Here is a 26,941-nt window from a genome sequence, read left to right on the forward strand (position 1 = left end):
TCTCTTTCCCAACTACTTTCGGTTTAACTCACTTTGATTTGTAAGATGATTATCTTGCTTTTTAATGAGCCAAAAAATGAACCAGATATTATGTGTTTTACTTTATCCAATAACTTACTTTATTTTAGTGAAAGGATAATTGAGCATATCTAGCCAACCATACTGCCAAAAGCAGAAATCATCTACTCCTTTCTTAGTCGATTTTGGCAATTTGCACTTTTCATATAACTTATTCATTTTATCTGTTTTGTAATGTGTTTGTATAAAGTTGTTTAAAGTGCCTTCTTATTTTTTAAATCTCTCCTGTGTTTTTCTTGATCTCCATCTTTATTCCTAATAATTTTGTCTCTTCTGTTTTTCCTTAATCAATTTCACCAAAGATATATATATATATATATACACAAATATATATATACACACACACATTTTTTTTTAAAGACCAATTTCTGACTTAGTTTAAGTGGACGCTCTCTACTGTATCAGTTTTATACTCCAGAGGTCAGCAAATTTTTTTCTGTAAAGGGCCAGAAATTTTAAAACTGAAAAATACAGTAATCAGAATAAAACACTTAATTGATGGGATCAATAATAGGATAGAAGAGACAGAGGAATAAGATGGAAGAAACAAAGGAAAGAATCAATAAACTTAAAAATAAAACAATAGAAATTAATCGATCTGAATAACTGAAAGAAAACTATTTAATATTTGTGTCTTCAGAGTCCTAGAGGAAAGAACAAAAGCAAGATGGAAAAGAACTTGAAGAAATAATGGCTGAAAACTTCCTGTATTTGGCAAAAGATATAAATACATCAATTTAAGAAGCTGACCAAAACTTAAATAAGTTAATCTCCAAAAATCTACACCAAGACCCATCAGAGTCAAAGTTCTAAGACTAAAGGAAGGAAGGGAGGAAGGGAGGGAGGGAGAAGGGAGGAAGGAAGAAAGAAAGGAAGGAGGAGAGAGGGGAAAAAAAATAGAGAAATGACACCTTACTTATAATGGAAAAACAATTTAAAAAAACCGAGTTTCCCATCAGAAACCACAGAGTTCAGAAGGAACTTTTGGGAAAAAAAAATCTCAAAAGTTCACCAGTTTGTTAGTGTTGAAATGAAAAAGTAGAATCCTGTATTTAGTGGAAACATCCCTCCAAAATGAAGGAAAAATCAAGAGAATTTCAGGTGAAGGAAAACTAAGAGACTTTAATGCCAATAGACATATAATAAGAACAATAAAAGGCCAACAAAATTTCCCTAAACAGAAAGGAAATGCTACATAAAGGAATTTTAGAAGATCAAGAAGGAGGAATGTACATAGTAAGTAAAAATCTGGGTAAGAACAATGTACTTTCCTTCTCCTCTTGAGTTTTCAAAATTATATTAGATGGTTGAAGCAGAAATTACAAGAAATATGGTTCTAAATATATGTAGAGGTACTATTTAAGATGATGACTAATATAGAAGAGTAAAGAGACATGAAGGGAAGTAAGATTTCTACATTTGACTACAACTGGTAAAGGGATGACACCATACATGTTGTGAGCTATGTATTTAAAATGTAATACAGCAAACATTGTTTATGGTTTATAAATGGTTTATAAAAAGATGTGCTAAATACATCATTGAAAAATTAAAATGGAATTCTAAAATCTATTCAACTTATTCCCAGGAAAGCAAGGGAACAAATTAAAGAAGATGGCAGAAACCAATAAAATTGAAAACATTAAAACAATATAGCATATTAATGATGCAAAAAGCAGGTTTTTTTTTTTTAAAAAAAGTCAATAAAACTGACAAATTCTAGCAAGATTTACAAAGAATAAAAGAGATAAGACATGAGTTAACAAAATCTGGAACGAAATAGTGGATATCACTGCAGACACTATAGACATCAAAAGTATAACAAAAGAATCTGACAAATAACTTTACGAACATAAACTTGACAAATTGAGGTGAAATAGTCCAATTCTTTGAAAAAACACAAACTACCACAACTCAATATGAAATAGGTAACTTAAATAGCTGCACAAATATTATGGAGATTTAATTTATAACTAAAAACCCCCTCTCCAAAATTCCAATGTCTAGATGCTTTTATTGGACAATTCTACCAAGTGTAAAAATAATTAGTATCAATTCTAAACAATCTCTTAGAAAATAGAAGAGGAAGGAACATTTCCCAATTCATTTTGAAGCTATTACCTGATAGTAAAACCGGACAAAACACTACGAAGAAAAGAAAGCAACGATAAGTGCCTCTCATGAATACAATTGCAAACATCCTTAATAAAACATTAGCCAATATAATTCAGTAACATATAAAGAAAATTATACACCATGACCAAGTGGGGTTTATTTCAAGGATGCAAGGCTGGTTCAATATTTAAAACTCAACCAATGTATCTACCATATTAACAGGCTAAAGAAAAAAAATCACATGATCATATCATTGGTGTAGAAAAAACACTGGACAAAATTGAACACCAATTCATGAGAAGAAAAACTCTCAGAAGAATAGGAATAAAGGGGAAGTTCTCCAACTTGATGAAGAGCATCTACAAGAGACCTACAGCTAACAATATATTTAATGATGAAACACTAAATCCTTTCCTGAGATTGGGAATAGGGCAAGGATATCTTTCCCCACTCTTGTTCTGAAAGTTCTAGGCACTGTATTAAGTGGGAAAAAAAAATAAAAGGAAATAAAAGGCATACAGATCAGAAAGAAAGAAAATATTGCTATTTTCAAATGTCATGATCATCTATGTAAAATATCCCAAGAAATCTACACAAAGATCCTAGAACTGGGATCCCTGGGTGGCCAGTGGTTTGGCGCCTGCCTTTGGCCCAGGGTGGGATCCTGGAGGCCCGGGATCAAATCCCACGTCGGGCTCCTGGTGCATGGAGCCTGCTTCTCCCTCTGCCTATGTCTCTGCCTTTCTCCCTCTCTCTGTGTGACTATCATAAATAAAAAAAAAAAAATATTAAAAAGCTCCTAGAATAAGTGAATTAAGCATGGTATTGGTATACCAGAAAAACATACAAAAAAACAATTGTATATATACTTGCAATAAACACATGAATATGGGAATTAAAAACACAGTATCATTTACAATCTCTCAAAAAAATGAAATGCTTAGGTGTAAATCTAATAAAAGCATATGTAGAACTTAATATGCTGAAAACTACACAATACTGACTAAAGAAATCAAAGAAGACCTAAATAAATGAAGAGACATCTTGTGATAATGGATTAGAAGACTTAACATAGTAAAATGTCAAATTTCCCCAAATTGGTATGTAGGTTTAACATAACTCTTATAAAAAAATCTCAGATATTTCTGTACATATGGGTAATAGTATTCTAAAATTTATATGAAAAAAAATAAATAAAATAAAATTTATATGGAAAGATAATGGACTAAAGTACCTAAACTGATTTTGAAAAAGGAGAATAAAGTAGAAACAAGCAGTCTATATGATTTCAAGCCTTAGTAAATAGAAAAATCAATATTGTCTAGTATTGGTGGAATTACAGACACACAGATCAATGGAATATAACAGACAACCCAGATATAGACCCACACAAATACACCCAACTGATTTTTGTCCAGCTTGTTTTTAACAGAGGAGCAAAAACCATTCAATAGAGAAAAGAGCCTTTACAACAAAAATTATATTGGAACAACTGAACATCCATAGGAAATAAAAAAAGAAAGAACCTAGATATAGGTCTCACATTTTATGCAAAATTAACTCTAAATGGATCATTGACTTAAAAGTAAAATGTAAGACCACAGAACTTTTAGAAAAGAATGCAAGACAAAAGTGAAAATCTTTGTATCTAAGAATAGGCAAAGAGTCTGTGATACCAAAAAAAGGAAAAATTGACAAACTGGACTTCATCATCAAAATTAAAAACTTTTGCTCTGTTAAAGACCCCACTATGAGGAAGACAAGCTACAGAGTGGAAGGAAATACCCGGAAATCAGTTTAGATGTTGGACAAAGGACTAGTATCTAGAATACATAAAAAAAAAAAAAAAAGCACTCAGAACTCAACAATAAAAAATAAACAACTCAATTAGAAAAAGAGGGAAAGACATGAAGAAATACATCACTGAAGAAATACAGGTGCCAAATAAGCACTTGGAAAGGTGTTCAACATCATTAACCACTGAAGTATAAAATAAAACCTATCACAACAGCTAAAACTAAAATTTGTGATATCACCAAATGCCGATAGGGAAGTGAAGAAACTGGATCATTCAAACTTTGCTGGTGGAAATGCAAACTGGTATAGCCACTCTGGAAAAGGATTTGGCAATTTCTAAAAAACTAAACATTCAACTTACCCTATGACTGTGCAATTTCACCGCTGGGCATTTATTCCAAATAAGTGAAGACTATGAAAACACAAAAACCTGTACACAAAGGAATACAGCTTTATTCATAATAGCCCAAACCGATCAGACATCCTTCAGCTGGTAAATGTTTAATTGTGATACAGCCAACACTGTGGAACACTACTCAGCCCTAAAAAAGGAAAGAACTACCAGGTACACTTGATACATGCAACAGGTGGTATGACTCTCCAGAGAATTATGCTGAATGCAAATAACTAATCCCAAAAGAGTACATTCTGTACGATTCTGATGATATAAAATTATTGAAATAATAATGATAAAAATGGAGAACAGATTATGGTTGGAAGGAGGCTGGAGCAAAGGAACTGGAGAGGTTTCTGTGCTTTAATGCATATATGGAAAGTTCTGCATATTGAATTTGTCAATGTCCTTATCCTAATGGTGATATCGTTGTTGTTTTGGGATATGTTACCATTGGGATAAATTGGGTGAAAAGTACATGAAAGGGTGTTCTGTATTGGTTTTTACAATTGAATGTGAATGTCCTGTTATCTCAAAATGAAAGTTCAATTTAAAATTTTAGCATTAAACACATTTCACATTTTATAAAATGGGCTTTTTATTTGAAGTGCCTGTGCCTTTCCAAAGGTAAGTATTGGTCATTTACCTCCATTTCAGGTTTGAGAAGTTTCATGTAACATAGACAACTTCTAAATTACTAAGAAAAATGAGTGTAGATAAGAAAAGACAAAAGGGAAGTCTGAATTCAGAACAAATAATAACCTTTTGCATCCAAAATAGAACTAATTTAAATGATATATGATGGTTACCTTACTGAGTTGGGGTATAAACCCCACCCCAAAGTAATAATTAAATGTTAAAATATGGTAACCGTTAGGTAGATTAAAACATGAAGCCTGGCATTAGATATAGGTTAGATATGGTCACGTACACTGAAAACACCTTTAAATGAACTTAAAATGACTATAGTACCTGGGTTTAGAAGAATGAAATAAAATACAATATTCTCCACTAAATTATAATTTTTTTTTAAATTTCTAGAATCATTACTGACATTAGAATCTGCTTTGATCTGAAAGCTTTTTATGGTTAGGTCTTTCGTATACAGGTTACTAAAAGCTTATATCTCTGTCTTGGGTCTGTCTAGTTTCTAGAGCTATAAACTGGTTGTCTTTATCTGGTCTGACTTCAGGATTTCAGATCTGTCCTTAAATAGTGGTATGAAACTTTCAGAAGGCACTAGAAACTGAAATTAGTGTCGGGAAATCTTCATCGAGGCTAATAACTGCATTTCTAAGTTTTCCACCAAGGCTAATAGGTTTTGGAGTTAGCAACTACTGTCTAACAGTACTTACAGTAAACACTTAAAAATCTGTACTTTGGGTTTGCCAAAGTGGGAATTAGTGTCCTTTCAAGTTTATTTAAAGACACAGTGCAGTTCTAGCAGACTCGCTCTAAAACAGGTAGGGGTGTTATGCATGTAACGACTGCACAGGAAATCTGGTTTTGGATTCCACCACTTACGTTTTAAGCAGAAATGCCATCACTACACAAAACCTACAGGAATCCCACTCTGAGTAATTAAGTGACCAACCTCTTAAAAACCTGCCAGGAGCAACAGTGTCTATAAAAATCTATTTAGTGTGTGTGCCAGTTATTTAGTTCTATTTCTGCACTTAAAATTACGATTATTTGGAGAAAAATAAATTATCACATAATTTTCACGCTAACCAAATAGTTGCCAAAACAAAGGATTAAGATGGGCGTTTTCTGACACCTCCGTGTGTCCACTACGAGCATATGAGTTAACAAGAGCTGCTGTCACGCGTTGTCAGAGAAGTGGTACAGTGTAGCCCTTTCAGGCTCCTGCTGGTGAAATTTCCTTGCTTGAGACATCAAGCTGTTCAAATCTTAGGGTGGATGAAGAGGCCTGGGATCCACAGGGCACTGCTTCATTTTCTTAAGTCAATCATGAAAATACACAAACTGACTCCCCCGCCCCTACCCCGGGGAAAGCACGAAGCCTGATGATGTTCTTTGCCACTAATGAGAAATTTTCATCATATTTAAATGAACCAAAAACACCATTTAATTCATAACTTGCCCAAACTCTATCTCCCTCTGAAATTTACTTTGATTGCAGTAATCTGGTCATGTGTAAACAGTAGTCAATTCCGACTTTAAAAACACAAATGCTGAGTATGTTACCCTTGTAAACTGTTCTTTACTATGAAGGTGGACGAGGACTTTTTTCTTTATACAGGTTTTATCTTTTATTGTGGTTTTTTTTTCTACACGAAGAAACATAAATTACACCAATTAGAAACACTATTCTGTACTTTCCTTGCTAAATCAGACTAATTTAGTGGGACAAAAAGTCTTCAAAAATCATTTTTCATAATAAATTCATTGAAAAACACTGATATTCAAAACACTTTTCTGTACAAAATATCACCATTTCCTAAAAAAATAAAATAAAATAAAAAAAAATGCAGTGAGGATGGTGAAGGACCCAGCGGCAACCTCTTCAAGGTTCAGTGTCAGACAACGCTGCCCATGCTGCTGCTGGGTGCACTGGGTGCACAGGGTACTCGGAGCCTGACTCCAGATGCTGCCTTCATGCTTTGCTGGCCTGGATCAAGCTCCATTTGTGCTCACATGTATATTTTTCTAGAACTGATTCCATGCCTACTAGAAAACAAGCTGAATTATGTTGCAATGGCACCTGTTATTCTTTTACCATCAATTGTTGTGCAAAACCAAAATATTTCCATATTTAACGACCAGTACAAGTGTCAAACACATCCTGCCACACTACCACTCAATCTCAGCACAGAGGCTGGTTAATTTCAACGTGCGCTATTCTAGAATGTCTTCGGAGCACACTATAACGAACAGGTGTCACGTGATGAGGAAACTTCTTCAGTCTGAGACTCAGTTGGACCCAAACAGATTCAAATATACTGACTGCCATAAAAACAGCCTCAACTTTATTTTCTATAGTGTAAGCTTCACCTTTCTAAGCGATTCTAAAATTAACTAAAGGAAAACTTTGAGAACTTGAAAACTTCGGCTATTGTGCTGTTTTTCATTTTATTTTTTCAAATCAAGGCCATTCTTTTTGCTCCAAATATTTTGAGGTAAAACTTTCCCTAAAAATCAATGCAAGCTACTAAATTTCTTGTTTTTAATCAGTGATCTGTGTCCCAAGTAAAATAACTGATAAAATATTACACTTTAAATGAAGATCCTAAAATCATGCAAAAAAAAAAATTAAGTGCTTTTGCTATTACAGGGAACTCATCATGAAGTGAATAGAATAAATGCATTTACCTATATGAGAATAAACATTTTATCAAGTACAACTGTGGCAAAAATATTGAACTGACCTGTGCGAGCCATTGGGAGTTATGTGCAGCCATAAGATACTGGTTTATCGCATGAAACAACACACTTCTTTGTGCTCTTACAGAGAAAGAACATGTTCAAGCAGGCCTGATGGGCTTGCACTGACCTCAGAATTCCACTCCCTGTCTGGCCCATTCTGTTTCACTAAAGCAAACTGATCTGGTAAACACAGTCTCCAAGTTCCCAATCACTCCCAAGAAAATTTTCTACAGTCTCTTGCGGAAAAAAAAAAACAAAAAACAAAAAACCAGAGTTTTGCTGACACGCAGCTTCTACTAGTAGCAGCACTTAAGACTGCCAAAATAAAACACCAAATAAACCAGTACTCCAGAAAGACAGAAGAGCTGCTGTGTGATCATGTCAAGTGTTGGTCCCACAGAAGCAGAATCCTCATCAAACAGAAATATCCAGACACTTTTAAAGTCATCTTTATTTTGGTTGCGAAGATACAGTTTACTTAATATTTTATTTGTTCCCATTTGAAGTCTCAATAGCTTTGCCATGTAAAACACTGACTTCACTATCAAACTGCTATATAAGAACATTATAAAATACAAACTATAAACTAAGATAATCCCCTTTACAGTATTCAGATTAGTGCATTAAAACAACATTGATTTTAAAAAAGCAAGTGAGTTAATTGGCAAACATCCAAATTGTTTTCTAATGAAGGATGGTACAAAATGGTAGGCAAGGTAAACATTAAATTTTTAAGTGTTGGTTAAGTTTAAGTTAACAGTGATTCTGGGAAAGTTGCTCACCCAAAGTAATTCTGACCCAAGGATACCCATGCAGCCATCATTTTAAAGGACTTAAGGGAAGGAAATTAATTTTCCACAGTGATAGCTGTGGAAGTACACAGCAAAATAACAAGCTGGGATTTTTAGATTTCTAACAATAGGTACTGATTTTTCAAACTCTTCCTTCAAATTACATTAAACATTTCTAGTGACTACACATATCCCAGCAAACATCAGACTTTAGCAGGGTCTATGTAAAAACAATCTACCCTTTGTATTTTAAGAGGCAATCTACAGCAAATGCTTAACAGATACACATCAGGAGTATGAGATACTCTAGGAAATTATTCATTGATTTCATTTACAGTAAACAAGAGTTTTAAGAGAAAACCAATAATAAAAGTTAAATCGGTAATGTGTGCTGCTATGCACCAGAAAAACAAAATAAAACAAAAAACACCACAAACAGGTCTGTTAATTTTTTTTTAAGTTATTAAGAATATTTCCTCTGCTGGCCCAAATTGAAATTAAATTTGAGATTTTTTTATTGAAGTAACACAAATCTGGGTGCAGGTCACTCTGTGACAGAGTCAGACGCACATGGAACGCACACACACCTTTACATTTACTCATTCCAAGAGCTAAGTCAACAGGGTAAATAAATTATAAATGAAAGGCATATACAATGTGAACAAAACCTCACAGTTGCTAGATGGAAAAGCATGGAAGTAATGCCAGAGGTCATATGAGAAAAACTTTCAGTGTTAGAAAATATCAGATTGAATCTAAAGGAAACTCCCCTCTCCAATGAAAGTAACAAAGTTTCGGGAGCCATCCTTTACGAAGTACTTTTAAAATAATAATAATAATAATAATAAAAACCATGATTACAGGAATCCTCCTACATAATTTAGAGAATGTAGTGCAATAGTGTGCTCCTTTATAATTTAGCTTTTCACTTTCCATATGATGAGACCAAGAATTACAACTCCGATGACAATGATAAAAATGATGATGCACAGGGTTTTTCTGGATTTGCGCTGCAGATGCAAAAACAAAAAACATGTTTACAGATGTAACAGAGCATCTCTCTAGCAACTGAAAATCACTTGGTTCACTTCTGGAGTAAAATCAATAGTAATTAACCATCCTCAAATTTTTGGCTGTATTTTTTTTGCTTTTCAAAAATCTCTTCAAATACAAGTGGCACTATTCTTTCAAAGAATAGTCTTCTTGAATTAATGATATAATTCAGGGGCCAGTTATTCAACTTTTGTCGGTAATTTTTCTGGGTGTGGTTAGGCTTAAAAAAGACACAAAGAAATGCAAGTTACTGACTTAGGTGACAGACTGAGCAAACCTATGTGTAATAACTAAGAACAGCTTAAAAGCTTATAGATTTTTAAACGTTCATCAAAGAGTTGCTCTGCAAAATGAGTTCTCTGAAAATATCAGCAAGTACAAATGCTTGGCAATTTTTCCTGAAGTAAATTATTAGTTTCCAAAGTTCCCATTTTTTAATATTAATGGAAATTGCATTTAAAATCTCAGCATACAAATAAAAAAACAAAAAGCTAAAAAATTATAAAGTAGCAATTTAAAATAGAGAGTTAAGAGTTCTGTTCTATTCTTCATTCCTGGTCCAGCTGCAGATTTCTGTATTTCTTTAACAGCCTGCATATCTCACAGCAACATGCAAAAATCCTTTTTATTAAAGATTTATTATATTGACAAAGAGAGAGAGAGAGAGAGAGAGAGAGTGCACAAAAGAGAGCACAGGGAATGGGACAGAGGGAGAAGCAAACTCCCCATGAACAAGGAACCCGATGCTCAATCCCAAGACCCTGGGACCATGAACTGAGCCCAAGGCAGAGGCTCAACCGATTGAGTCAGCCAGGTGCCCCCGGAATCCTTTTTCTTACAAAGTTGAAAAGTTTGTAAATTTTCTTTGTCAAGTAGTAGTACCATAAAATTTATGGAAAGATAGGTTTCCAACTCTGAAATTCTCCTGAAAAACTATGATGCCTTTCAGTATACCACATATTCAGTAATTTTTTTTTCAATTGAATACTCCTCCTTATACGAAGCACAACTTCTCTAGAGTTTCAGTCATCTTGCCTACAGACTTTCCCCAGCTCCACTTGAGCATGACAGACACATGTGTGATATACCTGTAAGAACCATCACAGGCATCCCCCTATGGGGTATCTGTGGCCCAGGGACCCTCCCTAGTGTGGTGTGGTGAGGTCCCAGGGTACTGCAACGAGAAAAGTACTAAGCAGCTTCCCTTCCACTCATGGTTCACCCAAACTATTTAGAAGCGCCATATTTTGCAGAGGCAAGAGTCTAATGTCAAGGCTTCCAAGAAGAACTACAGGGAAGCTGCTTTTTTCCTAGCACTTGTGTTGCATGGTTCTTTCCTCATCCTTTCAGGGCCTGTGGGATTCAGTATGGGGCAGCTCCAGATATGGAGGTTTGGCTTGGGAAGATGTATTTCTTTCCCCCAGGGTGGCTGTAGAGTTTTGCCCTTCCCTAAGGAAGGGGAAAAGTAAAACTTAGGAGATATATCTATATCCTTCCAAATACCAAAAGCAAAACAAAATTAACACGTAAACCTAGTTACTAATAAATCCTGTTAAACACTGTATTTGAGCAGTTGGGACTATTAGCATTTACGGATTTTTGTGTGTGTGTTTTTGACATTCCTGAATGATACCTACAGTCTATGACATTAATTCTACTGAGCTGCATACCTGAATCACATGCACATAGAAGGTCAAGGTGAGTAAGAGCTACGCCATCATTGAATACAGTTGGCTGTAACTCAGCAATCTCTATAAAGCTTCACTATTCCCTATGTATCACTACGTATGCAGTGATTTGTCTAATGTAAAATGGCACTGAAATGAAAGGGGACTTCTGAGGTTAGTGAGCAAAGTGAAAAGCAATTGGAAAACATCTAAGACTGTGACAATATCTTAGATACTTTATAAGGTGGCAACATGGTCTAAGAAAAATAATTATGAACGACAACATGAAGTGGAGTTTTAAAAAGGAAATCAAATGCTACAGTGGTATTTAGGGCTTCCCAAAGGGCCTGGCCTCATTTTATATTGTATGATATATTCATAGTTCACAGTCCTAATATTTGTGCAGTAGTGTCATGTCTTTTGTATTGGTCACATATATGGACTCCTTAATTAATTAATTAATATATGGTCACATATATTAATCTGATCCATCTAAGAAATCAGTTCATTCCTGGTGAAGGATCTGCTGAATGCTGATTATACCTAGTGATCAAGGACACGCCAAGAGAATATAATTTCCATAGGACTTGAAGAGAACTCTCTAGAGCAAAGATCGTTGCCTTTTCTGTGCAGAGTGTCACAGACAAAAAAGAAAGAAAAGGTGGAAAGAAACAGTGAGAGAAACAGAAGAAGGTTATCAAGGAGATTTCTGGGTTGGAAGGTCACAATGGCATCAGAGACTGCCAGCTGTCAGAAACGCCTGGAGGTGTCCGTCTATGGCTCCTCTCAGGACTCTATAAACATTGAACTTCCCATCCCTGGGGGCCACAATTCTGGTTTGACCCTGAGAATAAACAGGCCAACATCAGTTTCAAACTAACTGGCAGATTTCTGATCTGTCTTCCATGGGGCTTTTACAATTTAACATCTCCTTAATACCTGATCAGTCTCTCTCTCTCTCTCTCTCTCACACACACACACACACACACAGTGGAAAGCCTAAATTACGAGAGAATTTACTGCAGTTAATATTACCTGATATTCTGCTGCCCTTGACAGCTGCTGGTTTGCTTGCTGAACATGCACGTCTGCACTTTCCACATTGGCTTCTATGCTGTCTTTAAAACAAAACACACACGCGCGTGCACACACACACACACACACACACACACACAGCTGTTAGATGCTCCAGTAAGAGAGGTGCATAAATCACAAGATTTCATTCAACATAACACCAAACATGTTCACTATTCAAATGTTACCATCAGTTTACCATAGGGGGAAAGTTGAATGTTTTTTTTAAACGGCTCTTAGTCTTCCTTATGCTATTTGTCAAATGATCCAGACAACACACAAATATTTGGAAAGAAACTGGATCATCCCCGTTATAACACAATTCCAGTTCTACCTGGTAACTCCTGAAAAGTACTATTTTGTTTGTGGGCTCTGATGGCCAACGCAACTCTAAACATCTAACCAGTGTTCCTGAGGAAACAGAGTACTGAAAACCATCATTTGCTCTGCGGTCATCACCAACCTACTTCTGTGCTAAAACCTAGTCCTCCCTGAGGGCTCATGCAGCCTCCTGAAGTGGCGCCAGCTTTCCTCTGGCCTAGACATAGAACAAGCGGCACCCTGCAGCCTGAGACCTGTGTGTCTCGCTTCTCCCTGCCAACTCTCACTTGGTCCCTGTAGCAGACGTTTACAGAACTCTGGTCTTGCCTTTATTCTCGGAGTATTTCTGCCCTGGATTCACTGATGGACCCTTCGATGCTTCTATTACCCCAAACTGGAAATTTCACAAGCCAACTGCTGACCTAATACCTTGCCTTTTCAAAGCCTCGAACATACTTTTTCAATGACTTTGCCTGTTTCCCTCTCCCAGCCACCCACCTCCAAGACCATATACCAGCCCTTGTCATTACACTATTGCAACCTCTCTATAAACTCATTCAAACCTCACTCCCTGCGTATCACCTGCTACCTACATAGCACACTCCTTCCAACACCCGACTTCACTGACCCTACTACTGTTTCACCATCTCTCAACACACTTCATGCCCTCACGTTCCTCCTTACCCAACTTAGGTCCCCTTGGCCACCAGTGAACCACACTTTCTTGCATTCACCCTCGGCTCCCTTGCCACCTACTTTAGCCAGACTTATGTGACAAAACTCCAACCTGCACCTTTGTAGCTGAATATGGGTACAAAAAAAAAAAAAAAAAAAAGACTGATGCTGATTTATTTCCCTTGTAATTTGTGACTGCCTAGCAAGCTAACTTCATTTCAACTGGTACCTCACACTTAACACATCCAAAAATTGTTGATTTCTATCCCTCTAAACCTGCTCTGGTTATAGACTGCTCCATCTCAGAAAATGGCAGCATCATCCTTTCTCTGGCCTTGCCAAAAACCTGAAGAATTGTCCTTGAATTAATTCTATCTCACATTCACATCCAGCTGGTCAGTAAATCTTTTTGCTTCTACATTTTATTTATTTATTTATTTATTTATTTATTTGTTTGTTTGTTTGTTTATTTATTTATTTATATGTTTTATGGTTTTACATTTTAAAGCTATCCACAATTCTGCTTCTCGCTGCTTCGCTGCCTTCCATCCTGATTTGAAGCAACACACTGCTCACTCCGATTCCTGCCATCATCTTCTAAGTGCTCTCTTTGCTTCTGGTCTTGTCCCTTTATGGTCTGTTCTCAAAACGAGTAGCCAAAGGGAGTCTTTTAAACCTTGTGTCAGATAATAACATTCCTCTGCTCAAATCCTCCTGTGGCTTTCCATTTCCAACCATCAGTAGTAACACAAATCCTCATGATGGCTCAGGGGTCCTCCACAATGCCAAAGTTTATGACCTCTGACCTCATCTCCATCTCCCTCATTTCACTCACCAAGAACACCAGACATACTTCTGCCTGAAAGGCTTTTGCACTTGCCCTTTGCTCTGCCTGGAAATTTTTCTTTCACTTGTTCCCTTAATGCCATGAAGTCTTCACTAAAATGTCACCTGTCGGTAAGGTCTTGCTTGACCACCCTAGGAAAGCAGAAACATTCCCCACTTCTAGCAGCCCCATCTCACTGCTTGCCTTATTTTCCCGATAGCACTTATCAGCATTTACTTACTTTTCTTTCCTTTTAAAAAATCGTCTCTCTCTTCCAATTAGATTGTAAGATTTATGAAGGCAGAGTCTTTCATTTCATTTACTTTCAGCTAAATCCCCAATGCCTAGACTTGTGCCTGGATATAGTAGGCACTCAGTAAATACTTACTGGATGAACAAATTAATTGATTTTTGAAATTTTACCCTGTGATCTATTGTGGCTACAGAGAAGCCGTTAAGAATTGGCAAATAACAGTTATGGTAAAGTACAGGTCCAAGTGTCTCAATGAACCAAATTCAGAACATTTATTAAATGTATCTTTAGACACATCCAATGAGATCTTCATATTTCTAAATGATAAAAATGGTCAGGACACTGATCAGTGCCAATGGTTATATCCTAACTGAAGAGCTATCACATTCAAAACTTAGGGGGAGTCTTAGTTGCTGACTTTTTTAAAAAAGAATTTATAAAAGAATGCTTAGCATCTAAGTAACACTACTAAATTAATCTACCAAAAAGATATTCGAATAAATGATTAGGCAAATGGATACCTATTCCCTTTAGTCTAAGAGACAAGATAGCATGCACAATTATAAACAGCACAGGTTTTCCAGAAAGTGCTTGGTGTGCTGAGAATCAGCAGGGGTTAAGATGGAAACCAGGGATCCGGCAAACAGGCGGCAGTGAGGCTATGTGCTGCCTTCCACAGTCTTAGCACAGGAGGCTCTGATTAGATCTGGGGCTTCAAGAATAAATGAAGCCAGTTGATTCAATCAGTAGGAGCCAAAAATTAGATCTGCTTTAGATAATGAGGGTTTATTTAGATAATAAGGGTGATGCTTTGTCTGTTGTAGACAAATGAAAAGCACAGCTTTTCATTCCAGGGGACCCCCAAGAGACAGGCTACTCTTGCTTAAGAGGTTACCACAGGAAAAAAAAAAAAAAAAAAGAGGTTACCACAGGTAAACTGCGTAAGTAGCCTGTTCCCATCTCAGCAGGGCTTACCTATCACATCTCCTTGCTCATGAATCATCATTCCCAAATCTTTAAATATTTCATTAATATCCATAATATCAGCCTGAGAGAAAAAGGCACATGTTATTATAATCAGAATTCAGCTCCCAATCTACAAAAGAAGAAAATTAAAAAAAAAAACCAAAAACAAAACAAAAACCAAACCACCACTTAGACATAAGAGAAAATGACTCTAGGCTTAATACATCAATTTTGGAAATATCAAGAAACTATTAGACAAAAGGAAGCTTAAATAAGATGACCTTGAAAAACTGTAACCAGTTCTTTAAAAGTAAGTTTGTGACATTAAAAATACCAAGTGAGGCAGCATGGAAACCAGGAATCTTTGTAACAGAGAAGGACCCTGGGTCATTGAGTTTATGTTTACGTAGTCTGATAATTTTTTTTCTTACTAGCAGTATTTCCTCATAAGAGTATAAAATACCATTGATATTACACATCAACTTGACAATATAAAAGTATAAAACATTAGGTCTAAGTCTAAACTCTCATGTTAATAAATTTGATTATGCAGTGGAATAGCAATGAACAAGTTATAAATTCACTTTTCTTTAATATATCATAACTATTACTTTGCCTGATTAAAGAGTAAAGTTTAAATATTCTATATTGGGGGGCAATTTACCTATTCATCCTGTGCCTTAGTTTCCCAATCTATAAAATGGTGATGATGACGACAAGGTTAACTTACTACTTCATGGTTTTTATGAGAGCTGAACAAGATAGTGCAAAGAATTTATCAAATGTGGCTTGAAAACCCTCAACAAACTGTAGCCAACCTTCTAGGGAATAGGTAGGTTCCACAAGAACTAAGGCTTTCTCCATGCTAAGGACCTGAGGTGATCTCATAGGATAAAAAACAAAAGTTGGAGACGAGGGAGGTTTGCCTTCATTTTAGCGCAAATTCTAACGAGATTTGTTTAAAAAAAAGAAGAGAACTATTCTCATTTATGAGAAATGCCACCACAATGATATATTTAGTTTTCTTTGTCAGCCCCTCCCCTAGCATCGTCTAAGCATCTTGAGGACAGACACGCTGAAAATGCTTGAGGACAGCGCAGCCACCCAGCTGCCACGGCAAACTTACTTCGAGTTGCCTAATGGAAGATTCTCTCTCATGAATAAGGCGGAGGTCATCCTCTGTAATTTCTTCCTCCTGCACCTGTACCTGAGGTTGAGCTTGGCTAACAGAACAAAACATCGGAAAAAAAAAAGAATGGTATTAAAATAATGGAAGTAATGGGATTTCTTTTCTTATTGAGGAAGCACAAAATAGTGTGTCTTTTCTTCAACGTCAGAGAACTGCTTCAATTTCTCATTTGTATTCTTAAGTTTTAAGATTAGAACAGAAATATTAGTTAAATTTTATTCATGTTTCATTTCATTGGTATTATTTTTTTAGAGTTATTAATTATTGGACTCTACATTTGGCAACCGGGTATTTCTTCTTGGTTGACCTAAATGTCACATGAGGAAATAAAAAAAAATCTCCATCAAATAATAATTAAGTCAATAATATTTACTTGGATAAACATTTACAAATTACTGCCGAATTGGAATATTTATATATATATATATGCTTTACAAATGATTACTTTGAAAAATTTTTCCAATTTATTACTTTGTATTTATAACTTAGGATAGTCATGACATAATAAACTGAAAGCTTTCATTCTGTTCCAGGAACCATAAGGTAGAAAACACATTTGAAAAATCATCTTCTGATCTGTATGGTTTATATTTCTTACCTTTCCCAGGATACGAGATTCCTTTCCTTTGAGCTGTCTTCAGGAAAACCACCCTGGATAATTCAGTAATAGAATGCATTGAGAAGTGGCAAAGAAAAAACACCATCACAACACTCACATTTTCTCTTATGATAATCTAGATGGGTTTATGTACACATGTGCATGTCTATGTGCAGAAAGAGAAATGTTTTTGTTCTAACTTTTTAGGTCAAGTGCTTCAAATAACAATAAAATTATTTCCCTAAGCTGACAAGGAAGGAATTCATTAAATATTCTCAAGGGCCAAATAATCAATATTATATGATTAAAATGTAATATAGTCCAGGAAACTCTACATTAAGGAACAAGGAAACAACCGGCAATGGTTTTTGAGGAAATTTAAAATGAGAGTAACACAAAATTCCACTAAAAGTTATCCCTTTGTTTATTTTCTTCAGGCTTATATTCATTTTCAGTATTCATGCAATTGATTCACTCTGTTCCTTTCCATCATCTTCATATAACCCAGGAGTAAAGCATTTCCTACATTGGCCCAGATGCAAGGTGACAGCCCCTAGTACAAACCAAAGTGGGAATATCATTCAGGATCTGAGCCCTAGTCTTTTCTGACAAAATGTTCCCATATTTTTATATAATAATCTGTAATCTCTGGCTCCCTGACATGGACAAAATAACTACAGCAATACATAACTGTCATCCTTCTTAAAACTGAGCAGAAAAACCTGAAAATAAGTACTCAAATATTGACTTCCAAGACAGTCAGTCACAGATCCTTACGACTTAAGAAAACGCTGATGCAGGCCTTCAAGGGAACAGCACATGCACTTTATTACGCCCTGTTCAATACTCACAGATACTCTGGAGCTGGCTCTCACTCGAGCAACAAACTCTTTCTCTTTTTCAGCGGCTTGCCTCTGGACCTTTTGGAAGTTTGTCAGCGACGTTGTGAATTCAGCTACTAAGCGATCCTTCTGTATTTTCCTTTGACGCTAGAGGAAACAGAGAAACCTACTAGAATCAAGCTATAAGGTTCTATAGAATTCACCAAAGTTGTTTCGCCACGAGTTGGCTCTTTATTCTGAAGTTTCCAGAATAAATCACTCTCCAATTTCCTACTGTTTACATCTCAGCAACATTTTGACAATATATTAAAGTACTATGTATATGTACTATCTCGAGGCAAAAGGTCCATAATGTTGGATTTCTCACCCAAAATTTTCATCCTAAAAACTGGCCCATGATTTTGAGGTTATTTTGAAGTAGTAGTTCTTTTGTTTTCTTTTTAGGAAAATAAAACCTTGTACTCTTACCTAACTAGTAACTTTCACTAAATGATAAGCAAGGAAATAAACATGCACCCCTAGGAAACCTCACATCATGAATGTGTACGTGTCACATGGAGTCAGTCCTGGAAGGCCAGGAAACAATTACTCAGGGGGCATTTTCTGAGCACTTCTTAATTATGGGTCAGGGCAACTGCATGGAAATAATTTTTGCTTTATTGAACCACAGGATACTACCAGGGCAATTAAATATAGTTTTGTGTTCTGTGAACTAATCTCAAATACAATTTTCCCCCTTAATTTCCTTTCTAGCATAAAAGTTCAAAGACCCTATTATGCATGTAATTTCTTTCACATTCAATACATCAACAACATGTCTTAAGGCTTGATACCTGTTCACTGGGGGTGGTGGGCAGAGATCCAAACTCTTTAATGTACTTATCTGTTTCTTTGGCAAGTTGATTAGTATACTGCTGCTTCTGTTGCCTAAAGTGAAAAAAACACACATTATAGAACCAAAGAACAAAGAGATTTCTTTAAGTTACACCTCTGCCAGTTGAATCAATCCTTATAAATAGTTTGATAAAAATCACTATTTTATAGAGTGGCTCTAAATTTTCTCTATGAAAACAAAAATTTCAGGGCACCTAGCTGGCTGACAGTAGAGCACATGACTCTAAATCTGAGGGTTGTGAGTTCAAGCCCCACATTGGGTGTGGAGCCAGTTTAAAAAAAAAAAAATCCAGATTCTATTTTTTGATAAATACTGGTCAAATATTACATGGAAAGTTCTTTACTCACACAGGGCAACCAAGCTTTGAGAAATAAATCTCAGCAGCCATTTAGAAAGGAAGATGATTTGAATCAAAGCCAGACTATGGGATATCTGATGTTTTAGATATGGAGGTGTTAGGTGGTGAGAGACTTTTGTCTGCATCCCACAGTTGGGAGGTCATTTTAATAAATGAAGAGGATTTGTCGCCAGACTTTGTCCTGTTCTCAGGAGTACATCTAGCCTCTCTTCTTTCTCTATCTGGACATTTATATCCTTATAGATTAAAAAAAAAGAGGGGGGGGAGAGGTAATCAATATACATTTACTATTTTTTTTTATATTTACTATTTTTAAGTTTGCTTTGGAAAGAATAATAGCATTTCTCTGTAAACAGAAAGAACACAATAAGAAGTAAATCCTATCAGTATCTGTATCTATCTTTTTTAGCTAGCTTATAAAGTAAAAAGTCAGATTTTTAACTCAAGAACTTGACTCTAAAAAAAAAAGCTTAATCTAATGTTATGCTTTACAAATTACAACATCAGTACTTTTCAATATATTATCTCTCCTTTTAAACACTTATTTAGTTATACTTGGAATCCTTTAAAATAATGAGATACTGTATAGGAGTGTTTTTAGATATACATACCTGTATTTGACTGATAAGGAAGAATTAGAACCTGCTTCTATATATTTTCCAAATCTTCTACCTTTATTATTCCTTTAAAATCTTTAGAAATTGTAATTTAGCTAAATTTCTGAAAAGAAGGCTTACTGATGTCTATCTATTCACAATCTCCACTACTAACCTTAGCAAAATATATCTATTAAGAATTACATGCTTCTATTCCATTTTAGTTTTTTTTTAAGATTTATTAATTTATTAGAGAGAGACAGAGACTCTGTTCTGAGTGGGCAGCCTGATGCAAGGCTTGATCTCACAACCCTGAGATCATAACTGGAGTGGAAATCAAGGGTCAGACAGACGCTCAACCAACTGAGCCACCCAGGTGCCCCTCCATTCCATCTTAGTTTAACAAATGGTGGTTTGTTATTTAGACTTGGGGTATTTTTCCCACCCCGACATCTCTCCATGGCAGAAAGAGTCCGTGTAAATTACACATCACTATAAATTCTTCAAACTGTACTTCATAAAAAACACAAATTCCCATCACCTATCTTTTAATTTAGTCCTTTTTGCAACTTCTCCTTCTATAGCTAACGTTTTTTGGAATATCATTTATGACATACATATTACTTGAAACATTGTTGTAACAGCACTGAATTAAGACTCAGGTTCACAATGATGTTAGGCAAATCATTACGCTCCTGTGAGACATATTTTCCTTATGAGCAAAATGAAAACAGTTATTTGATCTATGTATTTTACCCCAGATGAGAAAGATTCAGATGAGAAAATGTGTAAAGACACTTTAAATATGCAACACCACAAAGTATCATTGTTCTTCTAACAGCATATTAATTTACTGAAACATGTACCACATAACTTCACTAGACCTTTTTTTTTTTTTTTTTAACGGAGGCTAATGCTTTCTGAAATTCAAGGATTTAGGCATAAGTTTTTGGAGGGATAACAATTCATACTGAATATGTACTGGATCTAAACCAAATAAAAATCTAGTCACTGGAGAGGAGGGGCAAGACGGCGGAAGAGTGGGGTCCCCAGGTCACCTGTCCCCACCAAATTACCTAGATAACCTTCAATCATCCTGAAAACCTACGAATTCGGCCTGAGATTTAAAGAGAGACCAGCTGGGACGCTATAGTGAGAAGAGTTCGCGCTTCTATCAAGGCAGGAAGACGGGGAAAAAGAAATAAAGACACAAAAGGCCTCCGAGGGGGAGGGGCCCCGCGAGGAGCCGGGCTGAGGCCCGGGCGAGTGTCCCCAGGACAGGAGAGCCCCGTCCCGGAGGAGCAGGAGCTGCACCAACCTTCCCGGGCGGAAAGGGGCTCGCAGGGAGTGGAGCAGGACCCAGGAGGGCGGGGATGCCCTCGGGCTCCCGGGGACACTAACAGACACCTGCGCCCCGGGAGAGTGCGCCGAGCTCCCTAAGGGCTGCAGCGCGCACGGCGGGGCCGGAGCAGCTCGGAGGGGCTCGGGCGGCGGCTCCGCGGAGGGGGCTGCGGGGCGGGAGCGCGAATCCCACAGCGCAGGCCCCGAGCACAGGGCGCCGGGACACAGCCCAGGATCCGGCCTCCCCCGGGACAGGCAGAGGCCGGGAGGGCCCAGGACAGCGAGGACGCTCCTGCCCCGAGCTGAGCAGATCAGCGGCCCCGCCCCGGAGCCTCCAGGCCCTGCGGACGGAGAGCTCTGGAGCTACTGCGGGAGCTGACTCCAGGGCTGCAGAGCTGGCCCCGCCACTGGGGTTGTTCCTCCTGGGGCCTCACGGGGTGAACAACCCCCGCTGAGCCCTGCAGCAGGCAGGGGCAGAGCAGCTCCCCCAAGTGCTAACACCTGAGAATCAGCACAGCAGGCCCCTCCCCCAGAAGACCAGCTGGACAGACCAGTTCCAGGGGAAGTCGAGGGACTTAAAGTCTACAGAATCAGAAGATACTCCCCGTGGTTTTTTGTTTTTTTTTTTTCTTTTCTTTTTGATTTCTGATTGCTTCCCCCACCCCCCTTTTTTTTTACCTTTCTTTCTTTTTCTTTCTCTTTTTCTTCTCTTTTTTTTTCCTTTTTTTTCTTTTTCTTTTTTCTTTCCTTCTCTCTCTTTCTCTCCTTTTCCCAATACAACTTGGTTTTGGCCACTCTGCACTGAGCAAAATGACGAGAAGGAAAACCTCACCGAAAAGAAAGAATCAGAAACAGTCCTCTCTCCCAAAGAGTTACAAAATCTGGATTACAATTCAATGTCAGAAAGCCAATTCAGAAGCACTATTATACAGCCACTGGTGGCTCTAGAAAAAAGCATAAAGGACTCAAGAGACTTCATGACTGCAGAATTTAGATCCAATCAGGCAGAAATTAAAAATCAATTGAATGAGATGCAATCCAAACTAGAAGTCCTAACGACGAGGGTTAACGAGGTGGAAGAACGAGTGAGTGACATAGAAGACAAGTTGATGGCAAATAGGGAAACTGAAGAAAAAAGAGACAAACAATTAAAAGACCATGAAGATAGATTAAGGGAAATAAATGACAGCCTGAGGAAGAAAAAAATATGTTTAATTGGGGTTCCTGAGGGCACTGAAAGGGCCAGAGGGCCAACATATGTATTTGAACAAATCATAGCTGAAAACTTTCCTAATCTGGGAAGGGAAACAGGCATTCAGATCCAGGAAATAGAGAGATCCCCCCCCTAAAATCAATAAAAGGCGTTCAACACCTCGACATTTAATAGTGAAGCTTGGAAATTCCAAAGATAAAGAGAAGATCCTCAAAGCAGCAAGAGACAAGAAGTCCCTGACTTTTATGGGGAGGAGTATTAGGGTAACAGCAGACCTCTCCACAGAGACCTGGCAGGCCAGAAAGGGCTGGCAGGATGTATTCAGGCTCCTAAATGAGAAGAACATGCAACCAAGAATACTTTATCCAGCAAGGCTCTCATTCAAAATGGAAGGAGAGATAAAGAGCTTCCAAGACAGGCAGGAACTGAAAGAATATGTGACCTCCAAACCAGCTCTGCAAGAAATTTTAAGGGGGACTCTTAAAATTCCCCTTTAAGAAGAAGTTCAGTGGAACAATCCACAAAAACAAGGACTGAATAGATATCATGATGACACTAAACTCATATCTGTCAATAGTAACTCTGAACGTGAACGGGCTTAATGACCCCATCAAAAGGCACAGGGTGTCAGACTGGATAAAAAAGCAGGACCCATCTATTTGCTGTCTACAAGAGACTCATTTTAGACAGAAGGACACATACAGCCTGAAAGTAAAAGGTTGGAGAACCATTTACCATTCAAATGGACCTCAAAAGAAAGCAGGGGTAGCCATCCTTATATCAGATAAACTAAAATTTACCTCGAAGACTGTAGTGAGAGATGAAGAGGGACACTATATCATACTTAAAGGATCTATCCAACAAGAGGACTTAACAATCCTCAAGATATATCAATTAATAACCAAAGTGAAGGAATCCTTAGGTAATAATACACTTATACTTGGTGACTTCAATCTAGCGCTTTCTATACTCGATAGGTCTTCTAAACACAACATCTCCAAAGAAACTAGAGCTTTAAATGATACATTGGACCAGATGGATTTCACATATATCTACAGAACTTTACATCCAAACTCAACTGAATACACATTCTTCTCAAGTGGACATGGAACCTTCTCCAGAATAGACCACATACTGGGTCACAAATCGGGTCTGAACCGATACCAAAAGATTGGGATCGTCTCCTGCATATTCTCAGACCATAATGCCTTGAAATTAGAACTAAATCACAACAAGAAGTTTGGAAGGACATCAAACACGTGGAGGTTAAGGACCATCCTGCTAAAAGATGAAAGGGTCAACCAGGAAATTAAGGAAGAATTAAAAAGATTCATGGGAACTAATGAGAATGAAGATACAACCATACAACCGTTCAAAATCTTTGGGATGCAGCAAAAGCAGTCCTAAGGGGGAAATACATCGCAATACAAGCATCCATTCAAAAACTGGAAAGAACTCAAATACTAAAGCTAACTTTACACATAAAGGAGCTAGAGAAGAAACAGCAAATAGATCCTACACCCAGCGGAAGAAGAGAGTTAATAAGGATTCGAGCAGAACTCAACAAAATCGAGACCAGAAGAACTGTGGAACAGATCAACAAAACCAGGAGTTGGTTCTTTGAAGAATTAATAAGATAGATAAACCATTAGCCAAACTTATTTAAAGGAAGAGAGAGAAGACTCAAATTAATAAAATCATGAATGAGAAAGGAGAGATCACTACCAACACCAAGGAAATACAAACGATTTTAAAAACAAATTATGAACAGCTATATGTCAATAAATTAGGCAATCTAGAAGAAATAGACGCATTTCTGGAAAGTCACAAACTACCAAAACTGGAACAGGAAGAAATAGAAAACCGGAACAGGCCAATAACCAGGGAGGAAATTGAACCCGTCATCACAAGCCTCCCAAGACACAAAAGACCCCACCAAAAAGGAGAATTACAGACCAATATCCCTGATGAACATGGATGCAAAAATTCTCAACAAGGTACTAGCCAATAGATACAACAATACATTAAGAAAATTATTCACCATGACCAAGTAGGATTTATCCCCGGGACACAAGACTGGTTCAACACTCGTAAAACAATCAATGTGACTCATCATATCAGTAAGAGAAAAACCAAGAACCATATGATCCTCTCATTAGATGCAGAGAAAGCATTTGACAAAATACAGCATCCATTCCTGATCAAAACTCTTCAGAGTGTAGGGATAGAGGGAACATTCCTCGACATCTTAAAAGCCATCTACGAAAAGCCCACAGCAAATATCATTCTCAATGGGGAAGCACTGGGAGCCTTTCCCCTAAGATCAGGAACAAGACAGGGTGTCCACTCTCACCACTGCTATTCAACATAGTACTGGAAGTCCTAGCCTCAGCAATCAGACAACAAAAAGACATTAAAGGCATTCAAATTGGCAAAGAAGAAGTCAAACTCTCCCTCTTTGCCGATGACATGATACTCTACATAGAAAACCCAAAAGCCTCCACCCCAAGATTGCTAGAACTCATACAGCAATTTGGTAGCGTGGCAGGATACAAAATCAATGCCCAGAAGTCAGTGGCATTTCTATACACTAACAATGAGACTGAAGAAAGAGAAATTAAGGAGTCAATCCCATTTACAATTGCACCCAAAAGCATAAGATACCTAGGAATAAACCTAACCAAAGAGGTAAAGGATCTATACCCTAAAAACTACAGAACACTTCTGAAAGAAATTGAGGAAGACACAAAGAGATGGAAAAATATTTCATGCTCATGGATTGGCAGAATTAATATTTTGAAAATGTCAATGTTACCCAGGGCAACTTACACGTTTAATGCAATCCCTATCAAAATACCATGGACTTTCTTCAGAGAGTTAGAACAAATTATTTTAAGATTTGTGTGGAATCAGAAAAGATCCCGAATAGCCAGGGGAATTTTAAAAAGGAAAACCATAGCTGGAGGCATCATAATGTCAGATTTCAGGTTGTACTACAAAGCTGTAGTCAAGACAGTGTGGTACTGGCACAAAAACAGACACATAGATAAATGGGACAGAAGAGAGAACCCAGAAGTGGACCCTGAACTTTATGGTCAACTAATATTCGATAAAGGAGGAAAGACTATCCACTGGAAGAAAGACAGTCTCTTCAATAAATGGTGCTGGGAAAATTGGACATCCACATGCAGAAGAATGAAACTAGACCACTCCCTTGCACCATACACAAAGATAAACTCAAAATGGATGAAAGATCTAAATGTGAGACAAGATTCCATCAAAATCCTAGAGGAGAACACAGGCAACACCCTTTTTGAACTTGGCCACAGAAACTTCTTGCAAGATACATCCACGAAGGCAAAAGAAACAAAAGCAAAAATGAACTATTGGGACTTCATCAAGATAAGAAGCTTTTGCACAGCAAAGGATACAGTCAACAAAACTAAAAGGCAACCTACAGAATGGGAGAAGATATTTGCAAATGACCTATCAGATAAAGGGCTAGTTTCCAAGATCTATAAAGAACTTATTAAACTCAACACCAAAGAAACAAACAATCCAATCATGAAATGGGCAAAAGACATGAAGAGAAATCTCACAGAGGAAGACATAGACATGGCCAACACGCACATGAGAAAATGCTCCACATCACTTGCCATCAGGGAAATACAAATCAAAACCACAATGAGATACCACCTCACACCAGTGATAATGGGGAAAATTAACAAGGCAGGAAACAACAAATGTTGGAGAGGATGCGGAGAAAGGGGAACCCTCTTACACTGTTGGTGGGAATGTGAACTGGTGCAGCCACTCTGGAAAACTGTGTGGAGGTTCCTCAAAGAGTTAAAAATAGACCTGCCCTACGACCCAGCAATTGCACTGTTAGGGATTTACCCCAAAGATTCAGATGCAATGAAACGCCGGGACACCTGCACCCCGACGTTTCTAGCTGCAATGTCCACAATAGCCAAACTGTGGAAGGAGCCTCGGTGCCCATCGAAAGATGAATGGATAAAGAAGATGTGGTCTATGTATACAATGGAATATTCCTCAGCCATTAGAAATGACAAATACCCCCCATTTGCTTCAACGTGGATGGAACTGGAGGGTATTATGCTGAGTGAAGTAAGTCAATCGGAGAAGGACAAACAGTGTATGTTCTCATTCATTTGGGGAATGTGAATAATAGTGAAAGGGAATATAAGGGAAGGGGAAGAAATGTGTGGGAAACATCAGAAAGGGAGACAGAACATGAAGACTCCTAACTCTAGGAAACGAACTAGGGGTGGTGGAAGGGGAGGAGGGCAGGGGGTGGGGGTTACTGGGTGGCGGGCACTGAGGGGGCACTTGACGGGATGAGCACTGGGTGTTATTCTGTATGTTGGCAGATTGAACACCAATAAAAAATAAACTTATTATATATATAAAAAAAATTGTACACCTCAAACTTAAAACAAAAAAATCTAGTCACTGAAGCAACGGTTAGGTATGAGAAGTAAATCACATAAA

At 37.4% G+C, this 26,941-nt stretch overlaps 1 protein-coding gene across 1 annotated transcript in view; it reads right to left on the reverse strand.

Moving 5' to 3' along the window:
* Positions 1-8,196: 8,196 nt before the first annotated feature.
* Positions 8,197-26,941, reverse strand: part of STX7 (syntaxin 7) — a 48,545-nt gene continuing 29,800 nt past the window's right edge. The window contains exons 4-10 of the mRNA XM_055324706.1: positions 18,860-18,953; positions 18,036-18,173; positions 17,185-17,237; positions 16,524-16,620; positions 15,407-15,479; positions 12,318-12,400; positions 8,197-9,572 (exon numbers count right to left, since the gene is read on the reverse strand). Of these exons, the coding sequence (XP_055180681.1) occupies positions 9,480-9,572; positions 12,318-12,400; positions 15,407-15,479; positions 16,524-16,620; positions 17,185-17,237; positions 18,036-18,173; positions 18,860-18,953 (631 nt within the window). The 3' untranslated portion in view covers positions 8,197-9,479. The remainder of the gene's footprint in view (positions 9,573-12,317; positions 12,401-15,406; positions 15,480-16,523; positions 16,621-17,184; positions 17,238-18,035; positions 18,174-18,859; positions 18,954-26,941) is intronic.

This window comes from Nyctereutes procyonoides, unplaced genomic scaffold (genome assembly GCF_905146905.1).
Source record: "Nyctereutes procyonoides isolate TBG_1078 unplaced genomic scaffold, NYPRO_anot_genome, whole genome shotgun sequence".
In the NCBI taxonomy this organism is placed as follows: Eukaryota; Metazoa; Chordata; class Mammalia; order Carnivora; family Canidae; genus Nyctereutes; species Nyctereutes procyonoides.